General features: G+C 40.6%; 1 protein-coding gene across 1 annotated transcript in view; it reads left to right on the top strand.

The window, feature by feature from the left end:
* The first annotated feature begins 15,389 nt into the window (after nucleotides 1-15,389).
* Nucleotides 15,390-23,367, top strand: part of LOC132393222 (uncharacterized) — a 62,077-nt gene continuing 54,099 nt past the window's right edge. Inside the window, exons 1-2 of the mRNA XM_059968206.1 lie at nucleotides 15,390-15,438; nucleotides 22,767-23,099. Coding sequence (XP_059824189.1) covers nucleotides 15,390-15,438; nucleotides 22,767-23,099 — 382 coding nt within the window. The remainder of the gene's footprint in view (nucleotides 15,439-22,766; nucleotides 23,100-23,367) is intronic.

Genomic DNA, 23,367 nt, shown 5'->3' with positions numbered 1-23,367 from the left:
TCTCCCTCCTTAGTCGCGAGGGGGGGGGCTTGCCCTCCGCGGGACACCTTGTCTCTCACAATCCCACCGCAAATGTCCCTCCTCTCCATGGCTATAGCACACCCTTGGCCACCCACAGTCCCGCCTGAAATGCCCCTCTTTCCCACAGTTAAAGCACATGCTGACCGCCGCCCCTCCTCTCCCAGGATGACCCTCACTCCCAGCCCCCTGCACGGGCCGCCCACGGGAGTGAGTACCTTCCCTGTTCTTCCCCTCCAGGGGGGGGGGTCCCTACTCTCCTGGGGGTTTTCAGTCCTCCACCCAGCCACTACTTCCGGTATCGCTGAGGATCGCTCCCAGTGGCCCAAGCCCCTTTTCCGCCCCAACGCACTCTCTTCCTCCTGCACCTCTCTGATCAGTTGCCCGAACGATGGAGGGGGGCCCTACCTATAACCCTGCTGGATAGTCCACGCCACCTTGTCCTCCTCCAGAAAGCCATTGAATATCTGACTCATCCTCGCTCTAGCCACGACAGGTGCCTTCACTACCCCCCTGGCGCTGCAACCCCGTTAGCATCCCCTCCATCTGAAATATGTACTCGGAGAGTTTTTCCCCTCTCCATTGTTCCAGGCGTTGGAACTCTGCTAAAAGCAGCCAGGGTTCCCCTGACAACCCAAACGCTCACTCGAAAACTTCTATACAGTCCTCCACTGAAGCCCCGGGCTTTTCAGCTTTCAACTCCCGGACGGTTTTGGCTGCCGAACCCCTCAAACTTCCCACCAATCGCTGCCTCTTCTCCTCCTCCGAGCCTGGCCACTCCTCTAACATCAAAGACGTATGCTCGATCCAGGTCTCATAGTCCACCTCCCCGTCCGGGGTAGGCTTGGGTCCTGAGAACACCCCCAGCTTCAGCCGTGGCCTCTCGGCCACTCCCACCGGAGTTAAGTGCGGCTGCCAGCTTTGAGGCTTCTCCCCTACCTGGGGAGTGGGGCTTAGTCACGACACCCTCTTCCCACCCCCCTTTACTAGTGATGGACATCTCTCTGGGGGCCACCCCTAGCTCTAGCTCCTCCTCCGGTGTCTCGTCATCCTCATCCTCGGAGAGCCCCCACGGCCCTGCCTCCCCCGGAACACTGACCATCGCTGGCAGTTCCAACGTCATGACGTCAGAACCAACACCCAGCTAGACTCCACCTCTTTACCACACTGTCTAGCTACCAATTCTACCTGCCCAATACCTTTTACCAAACTTAACCCCCACACTAACGTGTCTCCTGAAATTCGAAAATCCACTCCGCTCACCACACACGCACACACTGCACCGGTACATCTTCCAAATCACACCGGCTAACAATCTTGTCTCTGTCCATCTCTGCTCTTCTGCTCTGCTGCCTGCGCAATTCCACAGCCCCTGACAATCCAATCTGGGACGAGCACCCCACAAATGTAACACTTACCCAACAGGCTAGTATATTTCTAGGGGAAAAGGAGATCCAGCCACTCACCAACCCCACCTCCCATACACGCAGGTGCTGTGAGAATCAAGTTTATGCTGCGCCTGCACACACAATATCAAACTCCCACCAGATACCGTTATGGAATACACTTTAAAGATTTTACTAAAACTAAAAGAGTACTAGGCAATACAGTATATATGAAGGAAAAGAAAATAAAGTAAAAGGCGCCAACTTATCAAAGTTCAGTCAGTTTAGTGCACATCGTTGGAGCTCAACCATCGAACCATTCGACCCCTCGTCACTTTCCTCCGACCTCCACTTCCTCGCACCTGCGACCACCCCAGGTGGTCGACCAAGCAGTGCAGCGCACGTCCACCTTCTTCGGCGCCTCCTTCCCACCTTCCCTGAAAAGACCGTGAAACCCCCAAGCTCCCAGCCTCACAAGACAAAATAACATTCCCCATTGGTCAACAAATGAATACAATCCCCATATCAGCAAGTCCAAAGCTAAACAACTGCGAGAGAAAACACTTATCAAACATAAAAGCATTCCTACTCTAGCAAACCAAAGAAGCCATTTTGATTAACATACACAGTACATTGTACACAGGCATTTATATAAATCTCAAAGAACGGAGTTCCCTGTATATTACTCTGCAGAACTCCGTTAGTCACAATCCTCCATCCAGAATAAGTCCCATCTACAACTACACTCTATAGGCAAGCTAATTCTGAAACCAAATAGTTAATTCACAAAGGAACCCATGCATTTTAATGATCTGGATGAGCCTTTCATGAGCAACCTTGTCAAATGCATCATTAAAATCTATGTAGACATGGATGAAGGCTCTTACTTCATCAATCACTATCATCAATTTCTCATAAAACTCACTCAAACTAGAAGAAAGCCACTTAGAAAGCAATGCTTGCTGTCGCTAATTAGGCCATGGTTTTCCAAATGTTAATAAATCCTATCCCTGAGAGCCCTCTCCAGTAACTTTCCTACCACTGTTGTAAGACTCACTGGTCGGTAGTTTCCAGGATTATGGAACATTAACAACTTGCCAGACCGCCAGGATCTCACCTATGGCTAGAGAGGACATACAGGTATTGGTCAAGGCCGCAGCAATATTATCCATTCAAATCTCAAAAACCTGAGGACATATCCTCCTTAATATTTAACTGACCTAGCAGTACCTTACACTTGTCCTAGTATAATAGTATGCTTCATACTGAATTCCCTATCCTCCTCCTCCTTGGTAAATACCAATGCAAAGTACTTATTTAGGATCTCACTTCCATTTTCTATCTCCAAGCACGTTTCCTCCTTTATCCTCGAGTGGTCCTGCCCACTCTCCAGTTATCTTCTTTCTCTTATGTACATTTAGAATGCCTTAGAGTTCTGATTAATCCTCCCTACCAAGAACATTTCATGACTTCTCCTGGTTCTCCTAACTCACTTCTTGAGTTCTTTCCTGGGTTCTTTGGAGTGGAAGCTCTGGTAGCTCATGTGGTTAGTGCAGTTTTATAAAAGAGACAGCAGGAGACAGGATAAATTCAATAATACCCTTAACTATGGAGGGAGACAAAAATATGTGTGACTGTCAGATCTCCACTGTGTTCTTTCTAGGTTCATAAGAAACTATTATACCAACATTCAAATAAATTGATTTCAGTTCCAAATTCTAGACTGCACTATTATTGTAGGCTAGCCATTTATATTTATCCTGTCCTATCCTATTAACTGTTGACATCCTATTAATATTTCTCATTATACACTAGAAAGAGCTGGAGGCAAAGCTTCTTCATTTCAGTGACTTCAACTGCACACCACTTGTGTAATAGCTGGGATTTTTATTGTAGAGGTTGCATCAGGAGATGATACAACATGGTTTTACACACTGTCCAAGAATGTACTTCCTTGGGTAGATATGGAAGCAGCAAGAATGCCTCCTATGAGTTCCCTGTAGCTGCGTTTTGAATGCTCTTTAATCCTGCTTCTGTTCTTTATGAGCATAGAGAACGTCATGAAGTCAAACAACATGGAAGAAGACCTTTTGGCTCACCATATCCATGCCAGCCATCAAACATTTATTGAGGCAAGCACCAAAAGAGAGAGGAATGCAGTGATGGAATCTCAAAAAACTCAGGTCAGGAAGAAATTCATCATTGATCATGAGTGTTCAATCTATTCCAAGAATCATCCATAACTGTTTCCATTGTATCTTGTAATATGTGGAGGTAAAGTAACAGTCAAATTCTTGCATTTATCTGGAGTTAGCGATCCAAGATAAATTTACAGCAGCAACATATACTTCTGAAAATGTCTAATTAGCGAATCCCACTACTTGATTCAACAACTCATCCTTCAAAACAAAATCTTGAGCATTCATTTTAAATGACTTAGGAAACAACAGCTACATAATCTTTAAGGTCTGCATTCAAAATTAATGGCAACAATGGCACTCCAAGAGAAAAATGTAAATTATCCATTTAATAAGCCTGTGGGCACTGCCAGCAAGAGCTTACCCAAGCAGATTGAAACCCAAACTGATTGAAACCCAACCCAAAGATGAGAGCAAGAAAAAAACAAATCTGACCTACCATCAGAGTTAGAATTCTGATAGCAAATATTAGGTGGAGTAGCAAATTGGAAACCATTGCTTTTGGCTGCAAACTATAGGCTACTATTGTAAAGGTAGCTAATATTTATATCCAACTTGGGACTACATAAGGTCATAAATTTTCACTGTAAAAGATTCAAAAATAAATAGGAATTATTTTGTTAAGTGTGATGATTTTGTCTAAATTACAGTAATTTATAGAAATTTGTGGTGAATAAAATAATGCATTGCTTGCAAGAGACTGTCTTTAGTTCCTTGTCAATATGGTGGTGCCTAGTAGCTTGCTTGTGCTTGTGGTTACTTGTTACTTAGGTTTTTGCTCAGTGAACACCTTTTGAACTGTAGCAAGCTGTTACCTTGTGGTTGAAACTTACATGGAAGCAACTATAGAAGTTACAGATAATGTTTAAGTAAGATTGTATAAGAATATGCAACTGATGAGTACTAAAATAATGTAGTTAATATCAAAAGTCTTTGAAATGTTAAAGCTCCAAACACAAAAATATACAGCCAACAAAATATTAATTGGATAAAAGTATTTTTTGTATATCTGATTGCCATTTTAACAAATACCTTAAAGGAACTTACTTTGTAAGAGCATTCTGTAGTTTCACAAATATCCAGGGCAAATATCAAATGGGTGTAAGATTAATGGAGCTAGGAGAGGTCATGGCATAAAGAGTTCCAATCACAGCGAGGTGTCACATTTGTGGAGATGCAGCCAATTAAGGATGGGAGTCTGAAATTTCGTGGGCTTCATTTACAGCATGTGACCATTGGCTGTGAGGGCAATTTGCAATAATGATTGGAAGCGGTTGTTCTATCTATCTCAGTGGTGTTCAAGAGGAGCAGAAGATGAAATAGTTGCTGCTGGTGAAGGGTTTCAAGATTTATTTAATGGTGTGCTAAAAACTGCAGCTTTTCATATACTGCAGGCAATATTATAAAAGTATTAAACTTGGACTTCACCCTTTCCATTCCCCTTCACCAACAAGGAGAAGAAAAATTTAAAGTGGCCTAAGAAAGAAAAACTGAAGGTTGAGAACAATTTAATATTCAGCAAAAAAAAAGGGGCATAAAAGTTGGTTTAGTGAGCATGAATATAGAGTAGGAGACAAAACTTGCTAGGGACATAAAGGCAAACTTTCAAAGTGTCTGCAAGGGTTAGTGACAACAAATATAGGTCTTTTAGAGTGAGAACAAGAAATATTTATAATGGAGAAGCTAAGAAGATGCAGGGCTGTTGAATAAATACTTTGTTTTAATTTAGAGAAGAAAATAGTTTCCAAGAAATATGAGAAAATTAAGAAACCTATGTTAAGAGGGAATAAAAGGAAATTAGTATTACCTTGGAAATATACTGAAGAAAGCAATAGGATCAAGAGCTGAACAGTCCCCAGGGCCTGTGTCCTAAGATTTAAAGGATAGCCATGAAAAACGTGGATGTATTTCTTATCCAAAATTCCATATCTACCAGGCAATAGTTCCTGCAAATTGGATGGTTGGAAGTGGAACCCACTATTTAAAGTTCAAAGATCTAAGTAAATCTTATTATCAATGTACATAGATGCCAGCATATACAGCCCTAAGAATCATTTTCCTGTGGGCATACTCAACAAATCTATAGAACACACACAAATTGCTGAAGGAACTCAACAGGCCAGGCAGCATCTATGAAAAAGAATGCAGTCGACGTTTCAAGCCAAAACCCTTCAGCAGGACTGGAGAATAAAAGCTGAGGAGTAGATTTGAAAAGTGAGGAGAGGGAAGAGAGAAAGGCGATAGGTGAAACTTGGAGGAGGAGGGATGAAGCAAAGAGCTAGGAAGTTGATTGTTAAAAGAGACAGAAGGCCATGGAAGAGAGAAGACAGGGTGTGGAGGAGCATCAGAGGGAGGGGTTAGGCAGGCAAGGAGATAACATGAGAGAGGAACAATGGGCTGGGTAATTGTGAAGTGGTGGGGGACATTACTAGAAGTTTGAGAAATCAGTGTTCATGCCATCAGGTTGGAGGCTACCCAAACAGAATTTAAAGTTTTATTCCTCCACCCTAAGTGTAGCCTTATCTCAACAGTGGAGGAAGCCATTGATGGACATATCACAATGGCAATGGGAAGTGGAATTAAAATGGGTGGCCACTGGGAGATCCCGTTTATTCTAGTGGATGGACAGTAGATGCTTGGTGAAATGGTCTCCCAATCTATGTGAGGTTTCACCCATGTACAAGAGACCACACCGGGAACACCAAACATGGTTAATGACCCCAAAAGACTCACAAGTGAAGTGTCACCTCACCTGGAAGGACTGTTTGGAGCCCAGAATGGTAGTGAGGGTAGAGGTGTAGAGGCAGGTATAGCACTTGTTCTGCTTGCAAGGATAAGTGCATGGAGGGAAATCAGTGAAGAGGGACGAATGGACAAGGAGTCACATAGGGAGCAATTGCAGTGGAAAGCAGAAAGTGGAGTGTGAGGGGAGGGAAAGATATGTTTGGTGGTGGGATTGAGTTGGAGGTGGCAGAAGTTTTGGAGAATTATGTGCTGGACAAGAATGTTGGTGGGGTGGTATGTGAGGACAAGAAGAACCCTCTTCCTGGTAGGGTGGTGAGAGGATTGAGTAAGAGCAGACGTGCCTGACAAGCAGGCATAGCTGGGACCCATGCAAACACCCATAGCTATCCCTATTGTTTGAAGGAAGTGAGAGGACCCAAAGGAGAATTTAGTTAGAGTGAGGACAAGTTCTGATAAGGCAGAGGAGAATGGTGGTGGGGGGGAACTGGTTGGGTCTAGTGTCCAGAAAGAAATGGAGAGCTTTGAAGCCCTGCTGGGGGTTGGAGGTATATGGGGACTGGACATCCATCGTAGAAATAAGATGATGGGGGCCAGGGAACCTGAAATCATTCAAAAGACCAAAAGTGTGTGAGGTGTAATGGATGTATTTGGGAAGGGACTGAACCAGGGGGGATAAAACAGAGACAAGGTATGTACACGTTTGTAGATGTGAGTCAGTGTGGCAGGAACAAGCTGAAACAATGGGACTACCTAAGCAAACCAGTTTGTGGATTTGGGTAGGAGGTAGAAACGGGAGGTGCGAGGTGCAGGAACTATGAGGTTGGTGACTGTGGATGGAAGATCAAAGCTCTCCATTTCTTTCTGGACACCAGACCCAACCAGTTCCACTCCACCGTCACTCTCCTCCGCCTAGTGGAACTTGGCCTCACTCTAAGTAATTTCTCCTTTGGATCCTCTCACTTTCTTCAAACAAGAGGAGTAGTGATAGGCACTCGCATGGGTCCCAGCTATGGGTGCCTGTTTGTCTGCTATGTGGAACAGTCTATGTTCAAAGCCTATGCTGGTGACTGTCCAGCATATGATGATTAAAGAAGAAGAAGTACTGGAGCTTTTAAAGAATATAAAAGTGGATAAGTCTCCAGATCCTGACAGGATATTCCTTAGGACCTTGAGGGAAGTTAGTGTAGAAATAGCAGGGGCTCTGACAGAAATATTTCAAATGTCATTAGAGACGGGGATGGTGCCGGAGGATTGGTGTATTGCTCATGTGGTTTCATTGTTTAAAGGAAGTTCTAAGAGTAAACATATCAATTATTGGCCTGTAAGTTTGATGTCAGTGGTGGGTAAATTAACAGAAAGTATTCTTAGAGATGGTATATATAATTATCTGGATAGACAGAGTCTGATTAGGAGCTGTCAACATGGATTTGTGCGTGGAAAGTCATGTTTGACAAATTAAATTTTTTGAAGAGGTTACTAGGAAAGTTGACGAGGGTAAAGCAGTGGGTGTTGTCATATGGACTTCAGTAAGGCCTTTGACAAGGTTCCACACGGAAGGTTAGTTAGGAAGATTCAATCGTTAGGTATTAATATTGAAATAGTAGAATAGTTTCAACAGTGGCTGGATGGGAGATGCCAGAGAGTAGTGGTGGATAACTGTTTGTCAGGTTGGAGGCCAGTGACTAGTGGTGTGCCTCAGGGATCTGTACTGGGTCCAATGTTGTTTGTTATATACATTAATGATCTGGATGATGTGGTGGTAAATTGGATTAGTAAATATGCAGATGATGCTAAGTTAGATGGTGTTGTGGATAATGAAGTAGGTTTTCAAAGCTTGCAGAGAGATTTAGGCCAGTTAGAAGAGTGGGCTGAAAGATGGCAGATGGAGTTTAATGCTGATAAGTGTGAGGTGCTACATTTTGGTAGGAATAATCAAAATAGGACATACATAGTAAATGGTAGGGTATTGAGGAATATAGTAGAACAGAGTGATCTAGAAATAATGGGTCTCTGAAGGTGGAATCTCATGTGGATAGGGTAGTGAAGAAAGCTTTTGGTATGCTGGCCTTTATAAATCAGAACATTGAGTATAGGAGTTAGGATGTAATGTTAAAATTGTACAAGGCATTGGTGAGGCCAAACGTAGAGTATTGTGTACAGTTCTGGTCATCAAATTATAGGAAAGATGTCAACAAAATAGAGAAAGTACAGAGGAGATTTACTAGAATGTTACCTGGGTTTCAGCACCTAAGTTACAGAGAAAGGTTGAACAAATTAGGTCTTTATTTTTTGGAGCGTAGAAGGTTGAGGGGGGACTTGATAGAGGTATTTAAAATTATGAGGGGGATAGATAGAGTTGATGTGGATAGGCTTTTTCCATTGAGAGTAGAGGAGATTCAAACAGAAGGACATGAGTTGAGAGTTAAGGGACTAAAGTTTAGGGGTAACACAAGGAGGAACTTCTTTTCTCAAAGAGTGGTAACTGTGTGGAACGAGCTTCCAGTTGAAGTGATAGAGACAGATTCGATTTTGTCATTTAAAAAAAAATTGGTTAGGTATATGGACAGGAATGGAATGGAGGGCTATGGTTTGAGTGCAGGTCGGTGGGACTAGGTGTGAGTAAGTGTTTGGCACAGACTGGAAGGGCTGAGATGGCCTATTTCTGTGCTGTAATTGTTATATGCTTATATGGTTACAGCGATGACTCTATTGGTTCTGCTTCCTGCACCCGTGCTCAATCTCACTGTCTATCTCCAGAGATAGCATTGATGTCTATTATAGACCAACAGACTCTCAAGCTACCTGGACTATACCTCATCCCATCCTGCTATTTGTAAAACCGCCATCGTCTTCTCTCAATTCCTCCATCTCCATCACGTCTGCCCTCAGGGTGATGCTTTTCATTCCAGAACAATTAAGATGACCTCCTTTTTCAAAGAAAGAGGCTTCCCTTCCTCCATCTTCAACGCTGCCCTCAACTGCATCTTTTCCATTTCACACACGTCTGTTTTTGCACCATCCTCCTGCCACCCTACCAGGGATGGGGTTCATCTTGCCCTCACCTACCACTCCACCAGCCTCCGCATCCAGCACCTTATTCTCCGAAACTTCCGCTACCTCCAACTGGATCCCATCACCAAACACATCTTTCCTTCCCCCCGCACCCCACTTTTTGCTTTCCACAGGGATCACTCCCTTGTCCATTTATCCCTCCCCACTGATCTCCCTCCTGACACTTATCCTTACAAGCAGAACAAATGCTACACCTGCCCCTACACCTCCTCCCTCACTACCATTCAGGGCCCCAAACAGTCCTTCCAGGTGAGGTGACACTACACCTGTGAGTCTGTTGGGGTCGTATACCGTGTTCAGTGCTCCCAGTGTGGCCTCTTATATATCAATGAGACCTAACTTAGATTGGGAGACCATTTCACTAAGCATCCACACTCTGTCCGCCAGAACAAGTGGGACCTCCCAATGGCCACCCATTTTAATTTTGCTTCCCATTCCCATTCTGATATGTCCATCCATGGCCTCCTCCACAGGATAAGGCCACACTTCAGATGGAGGAATAACTTCTTATATTCCATTTGGGTAGCCTCCAACCTGATGGTATGAATATCAATTTCCGAAACCTCCAGTAATCGCTACCCCCCCCCACTTCACCTTTCCCCTTGTCCCTCTCACATGTTAACTCCTTGTCCATCCATCACCTCTCTCTGGTGCTCCTCCACTCATCCCCCCCTTTTTTTATGGCCTTCTTTCTCTTTCAAATCCCTAACTCTTTGCTTCACCCCTCCCCCTCTAAGTTTCATCTATTGTCTGCCGTTGCTCTCTCCCCTCCTCCCACCTTTCAAATCTGCTCCTCAGCTTTTATTTCTCTGGTCCTGCTGAAGGGTCTTGACTTGAAACGTTGACAGGACTTTTTTTACATTGATGCTGCCTGGCCTGCTGAGTTCCTCCAGCATGTTGTGTGTGTTGCTTGGATTTCCAGCACCTGCAGATTTTCTCTTGTTTGTGAAATCTATAGAATAATAACTATAACAGAATCGATGAAAGTCCACCCAATTAGGACACTCAACCAGAGTGCAGAAGGTACCAAACTGCGCAAATGCAAAAAGTAAGAAACAGTAATATAAATAAATAAACAATAAATATGGAGAACATGAGATGAAATGTCCTTGAAAGTGAATCCATTGGTTGTGAGAACATTTCAAAGATGGGGCAAGTGAAGTTGAGTGAAGTTATCTCCTGATAACTTCAAGAGCCTGATTGCTGAGGGTTTGTAACTGTTCCTGAACCTGGTGGTGTGAGTCCTGAGGCTCCTGTACCTTCTTCCTGTTGGCAGCAGCAAGAAGAGAACATGACCTGACTGGTGGAGGTCCCTGATGATGGATGTGGCTTTCCTGCAAAAGCATTTCATGTAGATGTGCTCAATGGTTGAGAGTGCTTTACCCTTGATGAACTGGGCCATATCTGTTACTTATTGTGGGATTTTCCATTCAAGGGCATTGGTATTTGCACACCAGGCTGTGATGCAGCCAGTCAATATTCACTGCTCCACATACCTATAGAAGTTGTCTACATTTTAGTGTCATGCCAGATCTCTGCAGTCCCAAGGAAATAGAGGTGCTACTGTGATTTTCTTGTAATTGCTCTTATGTTCTGGGTACTAGATAGGTCCTTTAAGCTAGCAACAACTAAGAATTTAAATTTTCTGACCCTCTCCAACCCTGATCCTCTGATGAAGATTGGTTCATGGACCTCTTATTTCCTGAAGTCCATAACCAGTTCCTTAGTCTTGCTGACATCGACGTGTTGATATGATACCACTCAGTCAGATTTTGAATCTCCCTCCTACATGCTGATTCAGCACCACCTTTGATTCTGCCTATAACATCAGCAAACTTGAATACAGCATTGGAACTGTACTTAGTCACACATTCTTAAGTGTAAAGCTGGTGGAGCAGGGCACTAAGCATACATCCTTGTGGTGCACCTGTGATGATAGACACCATAGAGGAGATGTTGTTGCCAACACAAATTGACTAGGGTCTGCAAGTGAGGAAGTCGGGGATCCAATTACACATGGAGGTATTGAGGCCAAGGTCTTGGAGCTTATTGATTAGTTTTGAGGGGATGGTGGTATGGAATGCTGAACAATAGTCAATAAGAAGCATCCTGATATATACAACTTTGCTGTCCAGATGTTCCAGGGTTGAGTAAAGAACCAATGAGATGGCATTTTCTGTTGACCTGTTGCTCGAGTAGGAAAATTGGAGAGGATCTAAGTTACTTCTCAGGCAGGAATTGATACGTTTCATCACCAATCTCACTAAACATTTCACTTGCCTTGATTTCATTGGTCTTGATAGTGTTTTGGAAACTGTGACATGCATTTTGGAGTTTGATCAAAAGATCTAGCACTCTGCCTACCAGGAAGAGGAACAAGAACTGTCTGGAGAAGATCAGAGACAGGGTGTAGGGCCACGATTGACTCCATTTCAAAATGTCGTGGAACATTGAAGCATTGAGGCAATTGTGGAGGAGATGGGCAGTCGCTCTCCACAGAGGCCATGGTTGAAGGGTTGGTAGCCATGTTGGCAGTGTTTGTAAGGCCACAGGTTGATGGCATGGTGGTCGCTCTTCAGGGAAACACTGAGTTCGATTCTGACGGGAAGATTTTTTTAATTCTAAGATTTATGCGATTATTGGACTGTAGTTTAAATTGCTCTCCTCCACTTTGCTGTGTTTTCATTCTCACTGAGGATTAGTGGGTTGACATTCAGGGTGGGTGATAAAATAGTTTTTATGAGGGGAGTGTTTGGGAATCTGGGGTCTAACGTTCTTGGTTTTTCTGTTTGGGCGATCTGTTAGTTTTTGTGTCCGAGAGAGGGTGCTGGATGTTTGATGCTATTGTCGCTTTTCTTTTTTGCAAGGGAGGAGGTTGTGGATTTTAGTTATTGTTGCATTTCTTTTTGTGAGAGAAGGAGTTGAGGGTTAGATGTTATTACCTCAGCCACCATTTTCCATCTGGGTGATCTGTTAGCTTCTGTGTGAGGGAGGGGGATGGGTGTTTGGGGGTTTGTGAGTTTTGTTTCCGTTTCTTTTTCATGCAGGGAAGGCGTTGATGTCTTTTCTCTTTTCTGTATTTCATGACTATTTGGAGAAGATGAATATCTGAGTTGTGTTGCACCTGCATACTTTGACAATGAAATGAACCTTTGATCATTGTGGATCTAGGTGCTCTCTTCTTGGGCACCAGGATAACTGAAGCTTTTTTGAGGCAGGTGGGTAACACAGACTGCTGAAGTGAGAGGTTAAAGGTCTCAGTGAACACACCAGCCAATTGGTCAGCAGAGGTCTTTAGTACGTGGCCAGGTACCCTGAGAGAGAAAATGAGAGCTGTAGATGGTCGACTAAATGAGTATAGTGTGTTATAAAGATTCTTACCTAGTACCCTGAGACAGTGCCCTCTAATCCTAGACATCACCAGCCGCGAGAAACCTCCTTCATGCTTGCAGCCCCAACAAAATTTTGTTTCAACCAGATTTCCTCTCATTCATCAAAATTGCATTGAATGTATTCTAAACAACACAATCACAGTCCTGTCACACCAGAAATTAATTTGGAGAATAATAGTTGCACTCCCTCCATGTCAATTGTTCCCTTTCTTATATAAAGGAAACCAAAACTGCATGTAATACTTCAGGTGTGGTCTTAACAAGGCCTTGTATAAAGTAGCAAGACTTCCATGCTCCTATGACCTCTAGCAATGGATGCCAGTTGATCATTTGCCTTCTTAATTGTTTGTTGCACCTGCATATATACTTGTACATTCATTTGCACATCAACACTTAAATAAATAATCTACCAACATGTTTGTCCTACTGAAATGGATAATATCATTATCATTCTAAGGGTGTTGAACCAGTTGAAGAGAGAGATACTAGACAAAACAGGAGTCAAGCAGTATGGGAGAGTAAGAGCATATGTGTCATGACCATATTAAATGGCAGCATAAGTTTAAAGTGCAAACCGGCCTATTTCTACTCTTTTTATGTTTTCTTAAAATCAGATTTAATTAGTTTTGAGGCAACTTGAATACTTGTTTTCGATAATTTTTTTGAATTTTAGATTCAGCTCCAATATGATTCATTAATATGACCAAACCATCTTGATCTGAGAGTGCTTTAGAACCAATTTATTCAATTACCCCAACCATGTGTTTTAACTAAGCAGGTACAATACTCGAGGTAATTCAGCCTTAAAAGACCTGATTTCAAACTGAATCAAAGAACTGACTGTCTTCTGAGTTTTCCACCATTTCATCTTCTGATACACAGGTGTTTTTGCAAAGAGGTTCTCCATCAGTTAGTCACTTTACGGATTTCTCAGTGGTTTCTTAGGGTAAGTTTTGACCAGAAGATTGCATACCAAACAGGTGGACTTTATTTTTATTTAGTATAAAAACCGTCTTGTTTAGATGTTCCTCTAAGCGCTTATTCGTGTAGTGTCAAAGAGAACTACAGCAAAGAAACAGGCCCTTCAGCCGATTTAGTTCATAACAGTCTGGTTTGCCTTGTCCCATTTACCTGCATCCGGACCATTGTTGGTTTTGCATTTCAAATCTTTTTGTAAGATTTCACAAATCCCTACTTGTAAATAAAATATTCAAGTATGGCAAACTATCTTTTTGATCACTAACTTACCCACACACAACCCCCCACCATTGCAACTATACTGATAACTTTTGGGATATATGTCACAAACTGCCTATCAATTCAATTCCATGTGTTTTCCAGTTTAGTTACTCTTTTGCTACCAGTGTGCATAATTATAATGTGATGGGAAATAAATTCACAATTTTTATCTTTCGCTATTTCCTCCGGAATGAGTAAACCATTATTTTCACTGGAACGAGTAGTTCTATAGAATTCCTCAGAATCTGAAACTTCTTGCCTCCGCATTTCAAAGCCAAACTAGGCCAGCTTTTACCCATCAATTCTCCTTCTATTATTTTAATACTTTTATATTCCTCCATTAAAGATGTTCTAAATTTCTCAAGAAATACATTGCTATCTTTATATAGTCATACATACCACTGAAAGGTAGTGGTATAATGAAGATATGCCTTGATCTTTGCGTTAACCACTAATTACCCACATTTTATCTCTAAGGACATTTTGTTGCACTAGAATGTTGGGAGTTAAGCTTCATTCCATGATTAAATACAGCACAGAACGAATGGGTCCACATAGCCCAGTTGTCCAAACACAAATACATCAGAAGGGCTTGACACAACTTTCAATTAGATTATTTTTATAGGCACTTCATCTTCCATTTAAATAGAAAGTGTAAACTTCTTTATTAACATCCCAGCTATCATTTTTGGAACTTCAATGGGACCCACTCCTTCAACTGAAATTAAGCATTAATGAAGGGATAGGATAGATGTTACAAGGGTTCAATTTGGTTTAATACTTATGTTCTAGTGAAATAGATTTGTAATACACAAAAGGGTGCAGTTTCTATCTTCTCCTTCCTTCCTTTCTAATTTTGATGAAAGGTCTCAGCCTGAAATGTCGTTTTCATTCCCCTCCATAGATACTGCCTGTGAGTTACACCAGCATTTTGTGTCTTACTTTGGATTTCCAGCATCTGCAAGATCTCTTGTGTTTAATACTGACTTGGTAACAGGTAAGAAGAAAATTATTGTGTCTTGTACATTAACTTAACCATTGTGCATAGTTCTGCTCATTAAATATTTATAATCTAAAAATAGTCTTTATACAAGTCAATGGAACTGTGAAAATATGAGAGGTACAATAGCAAGCATTTGTTGAAGTCGTATTTAAATTCAAAGTAAATATTATTTGAAAGGTGTAAATTGGATAAGTAGGTGGGTGGTTTAGTGGTTAGCAGCAGATGTAGCAAGGACTGCAAAGATAACACCCATTTCACAATGATTGTCTCTAAACTAACACTTCCGTCTGTAAAATTTACATGAAGTCCATGAAATACTGTCGCTGAAATTGCCAAAATGTGTTTGATTCTGCATGCAACTGTTCTTTTGGCACTTGGCATGAATGGTAAGTGTTTTGTACTGTAGATTATGTTATTTCCTATATTAGGGTAAAAAATTAAAATCACTGTAAGCTAAGAAAGAATCCAAACTAAAGCCATTAAATATATAGCTCTAAGGAACTTGCCGAGACTATGTAGAACAAAAACTGAAGAGAACCTACTCCCTTATTTTTGTTTTTTGATACTAAATTATTTTGGATAATTAGGAAATCCTAACCCGATTTCTAACTACACATCAGAAAAATTGAGTGATCAATTCTGGTGGATACCTCAATGCTACTTTAACTTCAGATCAAATCTAATGTAAATTCGGCATGATGCAAAGCAAAATCCTAAAGTGTCTGGTTGTCCATTTTATCTCTTGGGATATTTTTGAACTTAGATTCTGTTTGAAAAAGCTATGCAATCCAGATAAAGTTTTATTTGCCCAAGATAACAATCTAGCATGTTTAACTGAAGCAGAGAATAGCTAACATATTGATTGAAAGGTGATTTTAATGGGAATTTTTTTTAAACTAATTGATCAAACCAGAAAAGTATTTATGAATTCCAATTATTGGGACCAAAATAGGATTATGTTATATAATGCCACTCTGAATTTGTCTGAGATCAATATCTCAACTGAACTTCAAATGCAAGTAGCAAATGTAGAGTCAGTTCTTACATAGAACATGCCTTATTTAGGTTGTTGAATCATATTAAATCAAATTAGCTGTTAAAAATCTTCAAAAGGCAGTGCCTTAAGAAGATGGCATCCATTGGTTAGGACACTCACCATCTAGGATATGCCTTTTTGTTAATACCATCAGGTATGAGGTACAGGAGCCTGAAGACCCACATTTAGTGTTTTAGGAACAGCTTCCTTTCTAAACGGTCCATGAACATGATTTTCTTATTCCTCTTCTGCACTATTTATTTATTGTAATTTATATTACTTTTTTATGTTTTGCAATGTGCTGGTATTGGAGAGGATCCAGAGGAGGTTCACAAAAATGATTCCAGGAATGAAAAAGGTTAATGTATGAGGAGCATTTGATGGCTCTGGGCCTGTACTCACTGGAGTTTAGAAGAATGGGGGGGGGGGGAGTGAAATCTCATTTAAGCCTATCAAATATTGAAAGGCCTAGATTGAGTGGATGTAGAGAAGATGTTTTCTACAGTGGGTGAGTCTAGGACTGGAGGGTACAGACTCAATTAGAAAGATATCCATTTAGAACAGAGATGAGAGAGAATCTCTTTAGCCAGAGGGTGGTGAATCTATGGAACTCATTGCCATAGAAGGCTGTGGAGGCCAAGTCAATGAATATACTTAAAGTGGGGTTGATATGTTGCTAGTTAGTCAGCGCATCAAAAGTTACAGGAAGAAGGCAGGAGAATAGGATTGAGAGGGATGATAAATCAGCCATGAATTGTGGAGCAGACTGAATGGGCTGAGTAGCCTGTTCTGTCCCTATGTCTTATGGTCGTATGATATTGCTGTCCCAAAGCAACAAATTTCATGACATATCTCAGTGATAATGATCCTGATTCTGATTCTGAAAACATGCTGGAAACCTTCAGCATGCCAGTCAGTATCCTTATGGAAAGAGAAACAATTAACATTCCTGGATCTTTCATTTGAACTGGGGAAAGTTATTGCTCATAATCTATGATGTCATTGTTCATACAGTAGGCTGATCAACCTATGATTCTTTTTCTGTGGGTTTCAGATGAAGGCTGAATTATTTTCATACTGTATGACATAAGGTCCCTGCAACCTGTTCACAACATGCATTGATGCTTGAGTGTGAATTTAGTTTGGGCTCTTTCCAACCATGTTACTGACATGTGTTTGCTTCATATATGGGTTGAAAATTAGCACTTGCCTTTTAAAGTGACCATAACCTATTAATTTTGAGCTGTAATGTAGGTGATAAATAAGTCTCACCACTAGTTTCTTCTGAACTAGCTCTCATTTTGCACATGGGAAGAAGAGTTGATATAAATGCTTTTCATTTGAAGTAGCTCTTTCATTGTTCCAACATTTGCAATGATGTGACTCAATGGATCTTGGCATCGTTTCAGTCAGAATCCTATACAGTTGAGGAGAAGGGAGAGTAAAATTCTAGGATATTTTCTGATTTACTTTTCAAATCTGACAGGATAAGACCCTGAGGCAGGAATTATGTTTAATCTTCAATATGATAATGGAAGCAGAACTAACTGTATAGTCCTCTCTGCATTGTATGTTAAGCATTAGTTAATTGAGGATGACTATCTTTACTGCTTTCTATTATACCACCACATGTGTTTTTTTAAGAACCAGTGTAACCATGCAATGAAGCAATAAAACCTTCTGTCTTTTAAGGATGTGGGGACATTGGCTTATCATCTTCTATTTATTACTAATAGCTAATGACTTGCATTCATTTCTCTGAGTAAATATTGTCCATAAAATCTGTTAAATTAAAATCCCCATAAAATAGCCAGTTTTATTACATTGTTCACATGTTTGTTGGCCACTAGGGTTGAATCAAAAAGGTTCCAAATACCAATATGTGAGCTCTAGCCTGGATTTTAATTAGCCAAATGTTCACATGCATTAGCAGAGGTTTGACAGTCATGTCAGCAAATATTTGTTTTTTGGTCAGGTGCATTGGTCAATAGCAAAGTCACCCAAATCAACTTATTAATTAAGCAAGATAGCTCCCTTGTATAAAGTCCTGCTTGTGCGATTTATTTTAAATCCTACTAAAACAACTCACATCTGGTCTCATGCTAATTTTGAGAAAAATATACACTGAAGGAAGGTGGGAGTTTACATTTTTCACTGTAGAAGTCATGGAGTCATGGTCATGCAAAATGAAAACAGACTCTAAGATCCAACTATTCCATGTTGACCAAGATTCCCATCTAAGGTAGTCCCATTTACTTGAGTTTGGCTCATTTCCTCCAGGGTTTCCCAACCTGAGGTGCACAGTCCTCTTGGTTAATGGTTGGGGTCCATGGCATAAAAAAACTTTGGGGATCCCTACAACCTTTCCTACCCATGTACCTGTCCAAGTATTTTTTTCAATGGCAGTAATGTATCTCTCTCAACTACATTTTCAGGCAACTCACTGCATACAGAGACTACACACTGGGTGAAAATGTTTCCCCTTTGATTCCTGTTAAATCTCTCCCCCTTTCACTTTAAATTTAGGCTGATTTATTCCTGGTTCCCCAAGAAATAAATTTCTTTCTAAAGAAATAAAATCTATGTATCTTGCATACAGCTCAGAACTACAGAATCTTGCCTGTTTAGTGAGCAAACTCACTGGAATTTAGAATTTAGAATTTAGAAGATTGAGGGGGAATCTTATTGAAACGTATAAAATTCTAAAGGGGTTGGACAGGCTAGATGCAGGAAGATTGTTTCCAATGTTGGGGAAGTACAGAACGAGGGGTCATAGTTTAAGGATAAAGGGGAAGCCTTTTAAGACTGAGATGAGGAAACACTTCTTCACACAGAGAGTGGTGAATCTATAGAATTCTCTGCCACAGGAAACAGTTGAAGCCAGTTCATTGGCTATATTTAAGAGGAAGTTAGATATGGCCCTTGTGGCTAAAGGGATCGGGGGTATGGAGGGAACGCAGGAACAGAGTTTTGAGTTGGATGATCAGCCATGATCATACTGAATGACGGTGCAGGCTCGAAGGGCCGAATGGCCTACTCCTGCACCAATTTTCTATGTTTCTATGTTTCAAAGGTGAATGTCCTAAACTCCTGTTGAACCTAGGCATTGAATTTGGGTCTGTGTTCTCCTGCTGAAGACTCATGAAGTTTGAAGGAACAGGAGTTTCCTGGTTCCATACCGAAGGGCAAGGCCAAGATCCCTTTGTCTGATTTAATGGAGTTGGTTTAAATATATAGTTTAATTAATCGTGTTCAATGTTTTATTTAATTAACAGTATTTAATATTCACAAATTATTTCTGAAGGGCTTTTCAAAGTTCAAAAATTTCAGAAGTTCTACGTAAATTTGATGTTCAATGTTTGTCAATGGCATAGCATTGCAAACATTCAAGTTCAAGGACAATTTTGATAACTGGTAACATGGCCTGAGAAGGCAATTTTACATGCAAAAGCCTTATGCTCCCTCTCACTGCTGGGAGTCAGTTTTCCTGAAGGAAACTGCACATAAGGCTATACTGGGCAATAAAGTAGATTTTGTGGGCAAATGATCGGTGAGCTCTAGTGAGGTGCCAGTTTGCAGAAAATCCAGTCTAAGCCATTATAGGCCAGGTTTCTATTTCTTTGTTTTTTAGGATTAATAAATACATTTTCAAAGATGTGAGCGATTTCAGAAATTTTGAAAAAGGGACCTGAGTATTACATTTTATCTTCTACAGTTATTTTTATGCATTTATTCTAATTGGATTTGTTTTCACTTTACTAGAACTTCCAAACCGTTTGAAATGTAAACATGTCAAAATCAGTGTTTTATCTGCTTCTGGCTCAAACATTGTTTTGCACAGCTTGGGTGTGAAAAATATTCTGAGGTTGATCATGCAATGATAGGTACAGATACAGTTAATTTACGCAAGGAGTAAAACAACTTGTAATACAAAACTTGGGGTTGGATGTGCACTTACCTTGCGTAGATTGGGCTCAGTAAAAAAGACAGACCTGTCCATTCAGAAATGCTACGTTCATGAATCCCACAGAAAAAAAAACATAGTTCTTATGTAATGGGGTACCCAGTTCCCAAATAAAACAAGAATTGGGATGTTCGTGCATTTAGCCCCTGTGGTTCCTATTGTTTGCCAGTTGGAATGAGTTTGATTCTTAATAGTTTCACAAAGAAATCTAGCAAAATATTTATAAGCATGTTTATGAATTATCCTCTTTGGGTCCTAAATAATTTAACTGGCTAGCTATCACTCATTCTGTGCAGGTTCTGGAGGGAATGGCATAATCACAATGATCCTGCAGCAGTAAACTAGTTTTGTATATGAAGATGAAGGTCTAGAATACAAGAGCAGGGATGTACTGCTCAGGGTTTATAAGGCACTTGTGTCACCTAACCTTGAATATCATGAACAGTTTTGGGTTCTTCATCTAAGAAAAGATATCCTGGCATTGGATAGAGTTCAGAGGAGGTACACAAAGATGATTCTGTGAATGAAAAGGAACGTTTGATAACTCCGTGTCTGTATTCTCTGTAATTTAGAAGGATAAAGGGGGATCTCATTGAATCCCTTCAAATGTTGAAAAGATATTTCCCATAGTGGAGGAGTCTAGGACAAGATAGAGAGGCATGCATTTAAAACAGAGATGCAGAGAGATTTCTTCAGCCAGATGGTAGTGAATTTGTGGAATTGTTTGCACAAACAGTGGTGGAGGCCAGATCGCTGGGTGTGCTTAAGGCAGAGCTTGATAGGTTATTGATGGCATCAAAAGTTACAATAAGGCTGGGGAGTGGGGCTGAGGAGGGGAAAAAAGGATCACCCGTGATTGAATACTGGAGCAGACTCAATTCTGCTACTATGTCTTATGGTTTTATGGCCTTATAACTTTAGCCAGATGGAAATAACTCAGTTCCTCTAAAAAAACATTAACATGTTCCTGTCATAATTAGTAACAAAAAAGACTAGTTCCCTATTTATGATTAATTGTATATTTATTCAAACACACTGCTGGTCAATTAAAATCTTACAACCCTGCAAACTTAGTCTTCATATCTGCAACTCTGACCTTATGTACCTCCTCTACCCAACACTGGCAAATCTCCATTCAGCATTGTGGAGTTTGCTTTCCCCACCACTCGAATCTCTTCTAAGATCCTATTAAAATCCCATCCCAATGATTCCTTTTTCTTTGGCTTATGGTTCATTGGGACATAATCTTGTGAGGAAGGTTGTTACATACTATAAGTTAAATGTTTTGATGTTGTAATATGTGAATCATGTTGTCCATTGAGCATCTAATCTGCTGTTCACTTCCAGCATTGTAATAATAGGTTTGCTGGCCTCGAGTAAACATCAGAGCTTATATAAATTGTTCATGTCATAAAGGATTGGAATTTGTATGGAAGGTCCCAAGACTGCTGGGAATCCTAAAAACATGAATAAGAAGCAATTGCAAGAATAGTTACTATTGTAATGTGAAAGCTTGGTGGGCGATAATGGATCAGCCTAAAGGCTGATTTATACTTGTGCATATGGGCTATGCCGCAGCCCTGTCCATAGCCCTGATTTTCACTTCTGCATCGCTCTACACCGTAGCGAGCATGTGTTGGTGTGCGCCAAAACACTAGTTGGCAGTGGGATTTCCATGGCGCTGTGTTGAATTTCTTCATGAGAGACATGGACGTAGAAATGCATTTCAAGCATTTTTGCATGTCGGCAGGTAGACTTGACAATTTGGTTCATCTATTTCGCATTGGTGTACAGACACGGCGGAGAAGAAGCAACCGAAAATGCGATGCTACCAAGCAGATCAATCACAGTTGTTGCGGTCTACGTCTCGAGGATGCATGAGATACTTTTTTGAGGAGGTGCACGTCACCCTACGGCATAGGGTACACAGTACCTGCAGCGTAGATGTGACGCACAAGTATAAATCAGCCTTAAGATTGCTTCGGAGAATAGGAAAATCATCTGGGAGGGGCAACCCATTACCAACTATTTAATGTCTTGATGAAATTTCCTTGATTATAAAATTTCCCTCTTAGAATTAGTTTGAAGGGTTTTAAAATAAAAATGGACTACACAGTAGTATAGTGCTTAGCAAGACCCTTTACAGTACTAGCAACCTGGGTTCAATTCTTGCCGCTGTCTGAAAAGAGTTGGTACATTCTCTCCATGACTGCATGGGTTTCCTCCTGGTACTCCAGTTTCCACTCACAATCCAAAGACATACCAGTTGGTAAGTTAATTTGTCATTGTACATTGTTGTGTGATGTAGTTCAAAGGTCCAGAAAGGCCTCTTCTGTGCTGTATCTCAATACATATAAACATAGGTAAATAAAAGGGTCATAATGAACCTCAGGGTGCAATGTATAAGTGGTATCAATAACAAAGTTAATGCATTATAAATAACAAAGATTCTTGTTTCCAACTCAGATATTTTATGAATTAGAATAAATGCAAGTTAGATCTGCAAACATAAATAGTTTACTCTGGGCTGAGTTCAGAAAATCACCACACCCTGTATCTGTAGGATTGTTTCCCCATTCCTAAGAGCACCACCATACTTTCCGAAATTCCCCATTGAGTGCATGTTACTTTTTACTTGTAAGTCAACAAATTAAGTTTATTCATATCTAGTCCTTACAAACACCATGTCTGATTATTATATATTTCATCCACAGTGCTTCCATGTGTAAATAAGTCAAGTAAAAACGCCACTGTTGGAGAAGCCGTACTCCTAGACCCAGACTGCACAGACTGTAATGCATCTTCAGTTGAATGGAAATTTTCTTCAAACTTGATGAGCAGCTGCATTTCTTCTTATATTGCAATTGAAGAGCCAATTTCTAAAACTATTTTTGGCGTATTTAAGGGTAAAGTGAGCATTCTAAACAAAGGACTTCATTTAAGGCTTTCATCTGTTCGTTTCAACAACACAGGGGACTACACCAGAATTCTTACAACAAGGAATGGAATGGAGCACTGTGTTACCATAACAGTCAATGTACATGAAGGTAAGGATTAAGTACTAAGCTGGAAAGGGCGAATCAATATAATATTATTAACAATAATAATTATTTTTGCAATCAGTGCTTGTTTGCAATTGTTTTATAACAATGAGGCATTTTGAAGTACAGTTTTTGTTGTATTGTGACAAACCCCAATTTATATCATACATCATATTTTTCCGGATAAACGTTTAATGCCTTAAAGACTTATTGGTTTGATAAAACTTTGGCACAGATTTCGGCTGAATTTTGCTATCTTTAACATCAATGAAAA

The sequence above is a fragment of the Hypanus sabinus genome, chromosome 4 (genome assembly GCF_030144855.1).
Source record: "Hypanus sabinus isolate sHypSab1 chromosome 4, sHypSab1.hap1, whole genome shotgun sequence".
Taxonomy (NCBI): Eukaryota; Metazoa; Chordata; class Chondrichthyes; order Myliobatiformes; family Dasyatidae; genus Hypanus; species Hypanus sabinus.
The sequence above is the reverse complement of the archived record's forward strand: the minus strand, read 5'-3'. Positions and strand labels throughout refer to the sequence as shown.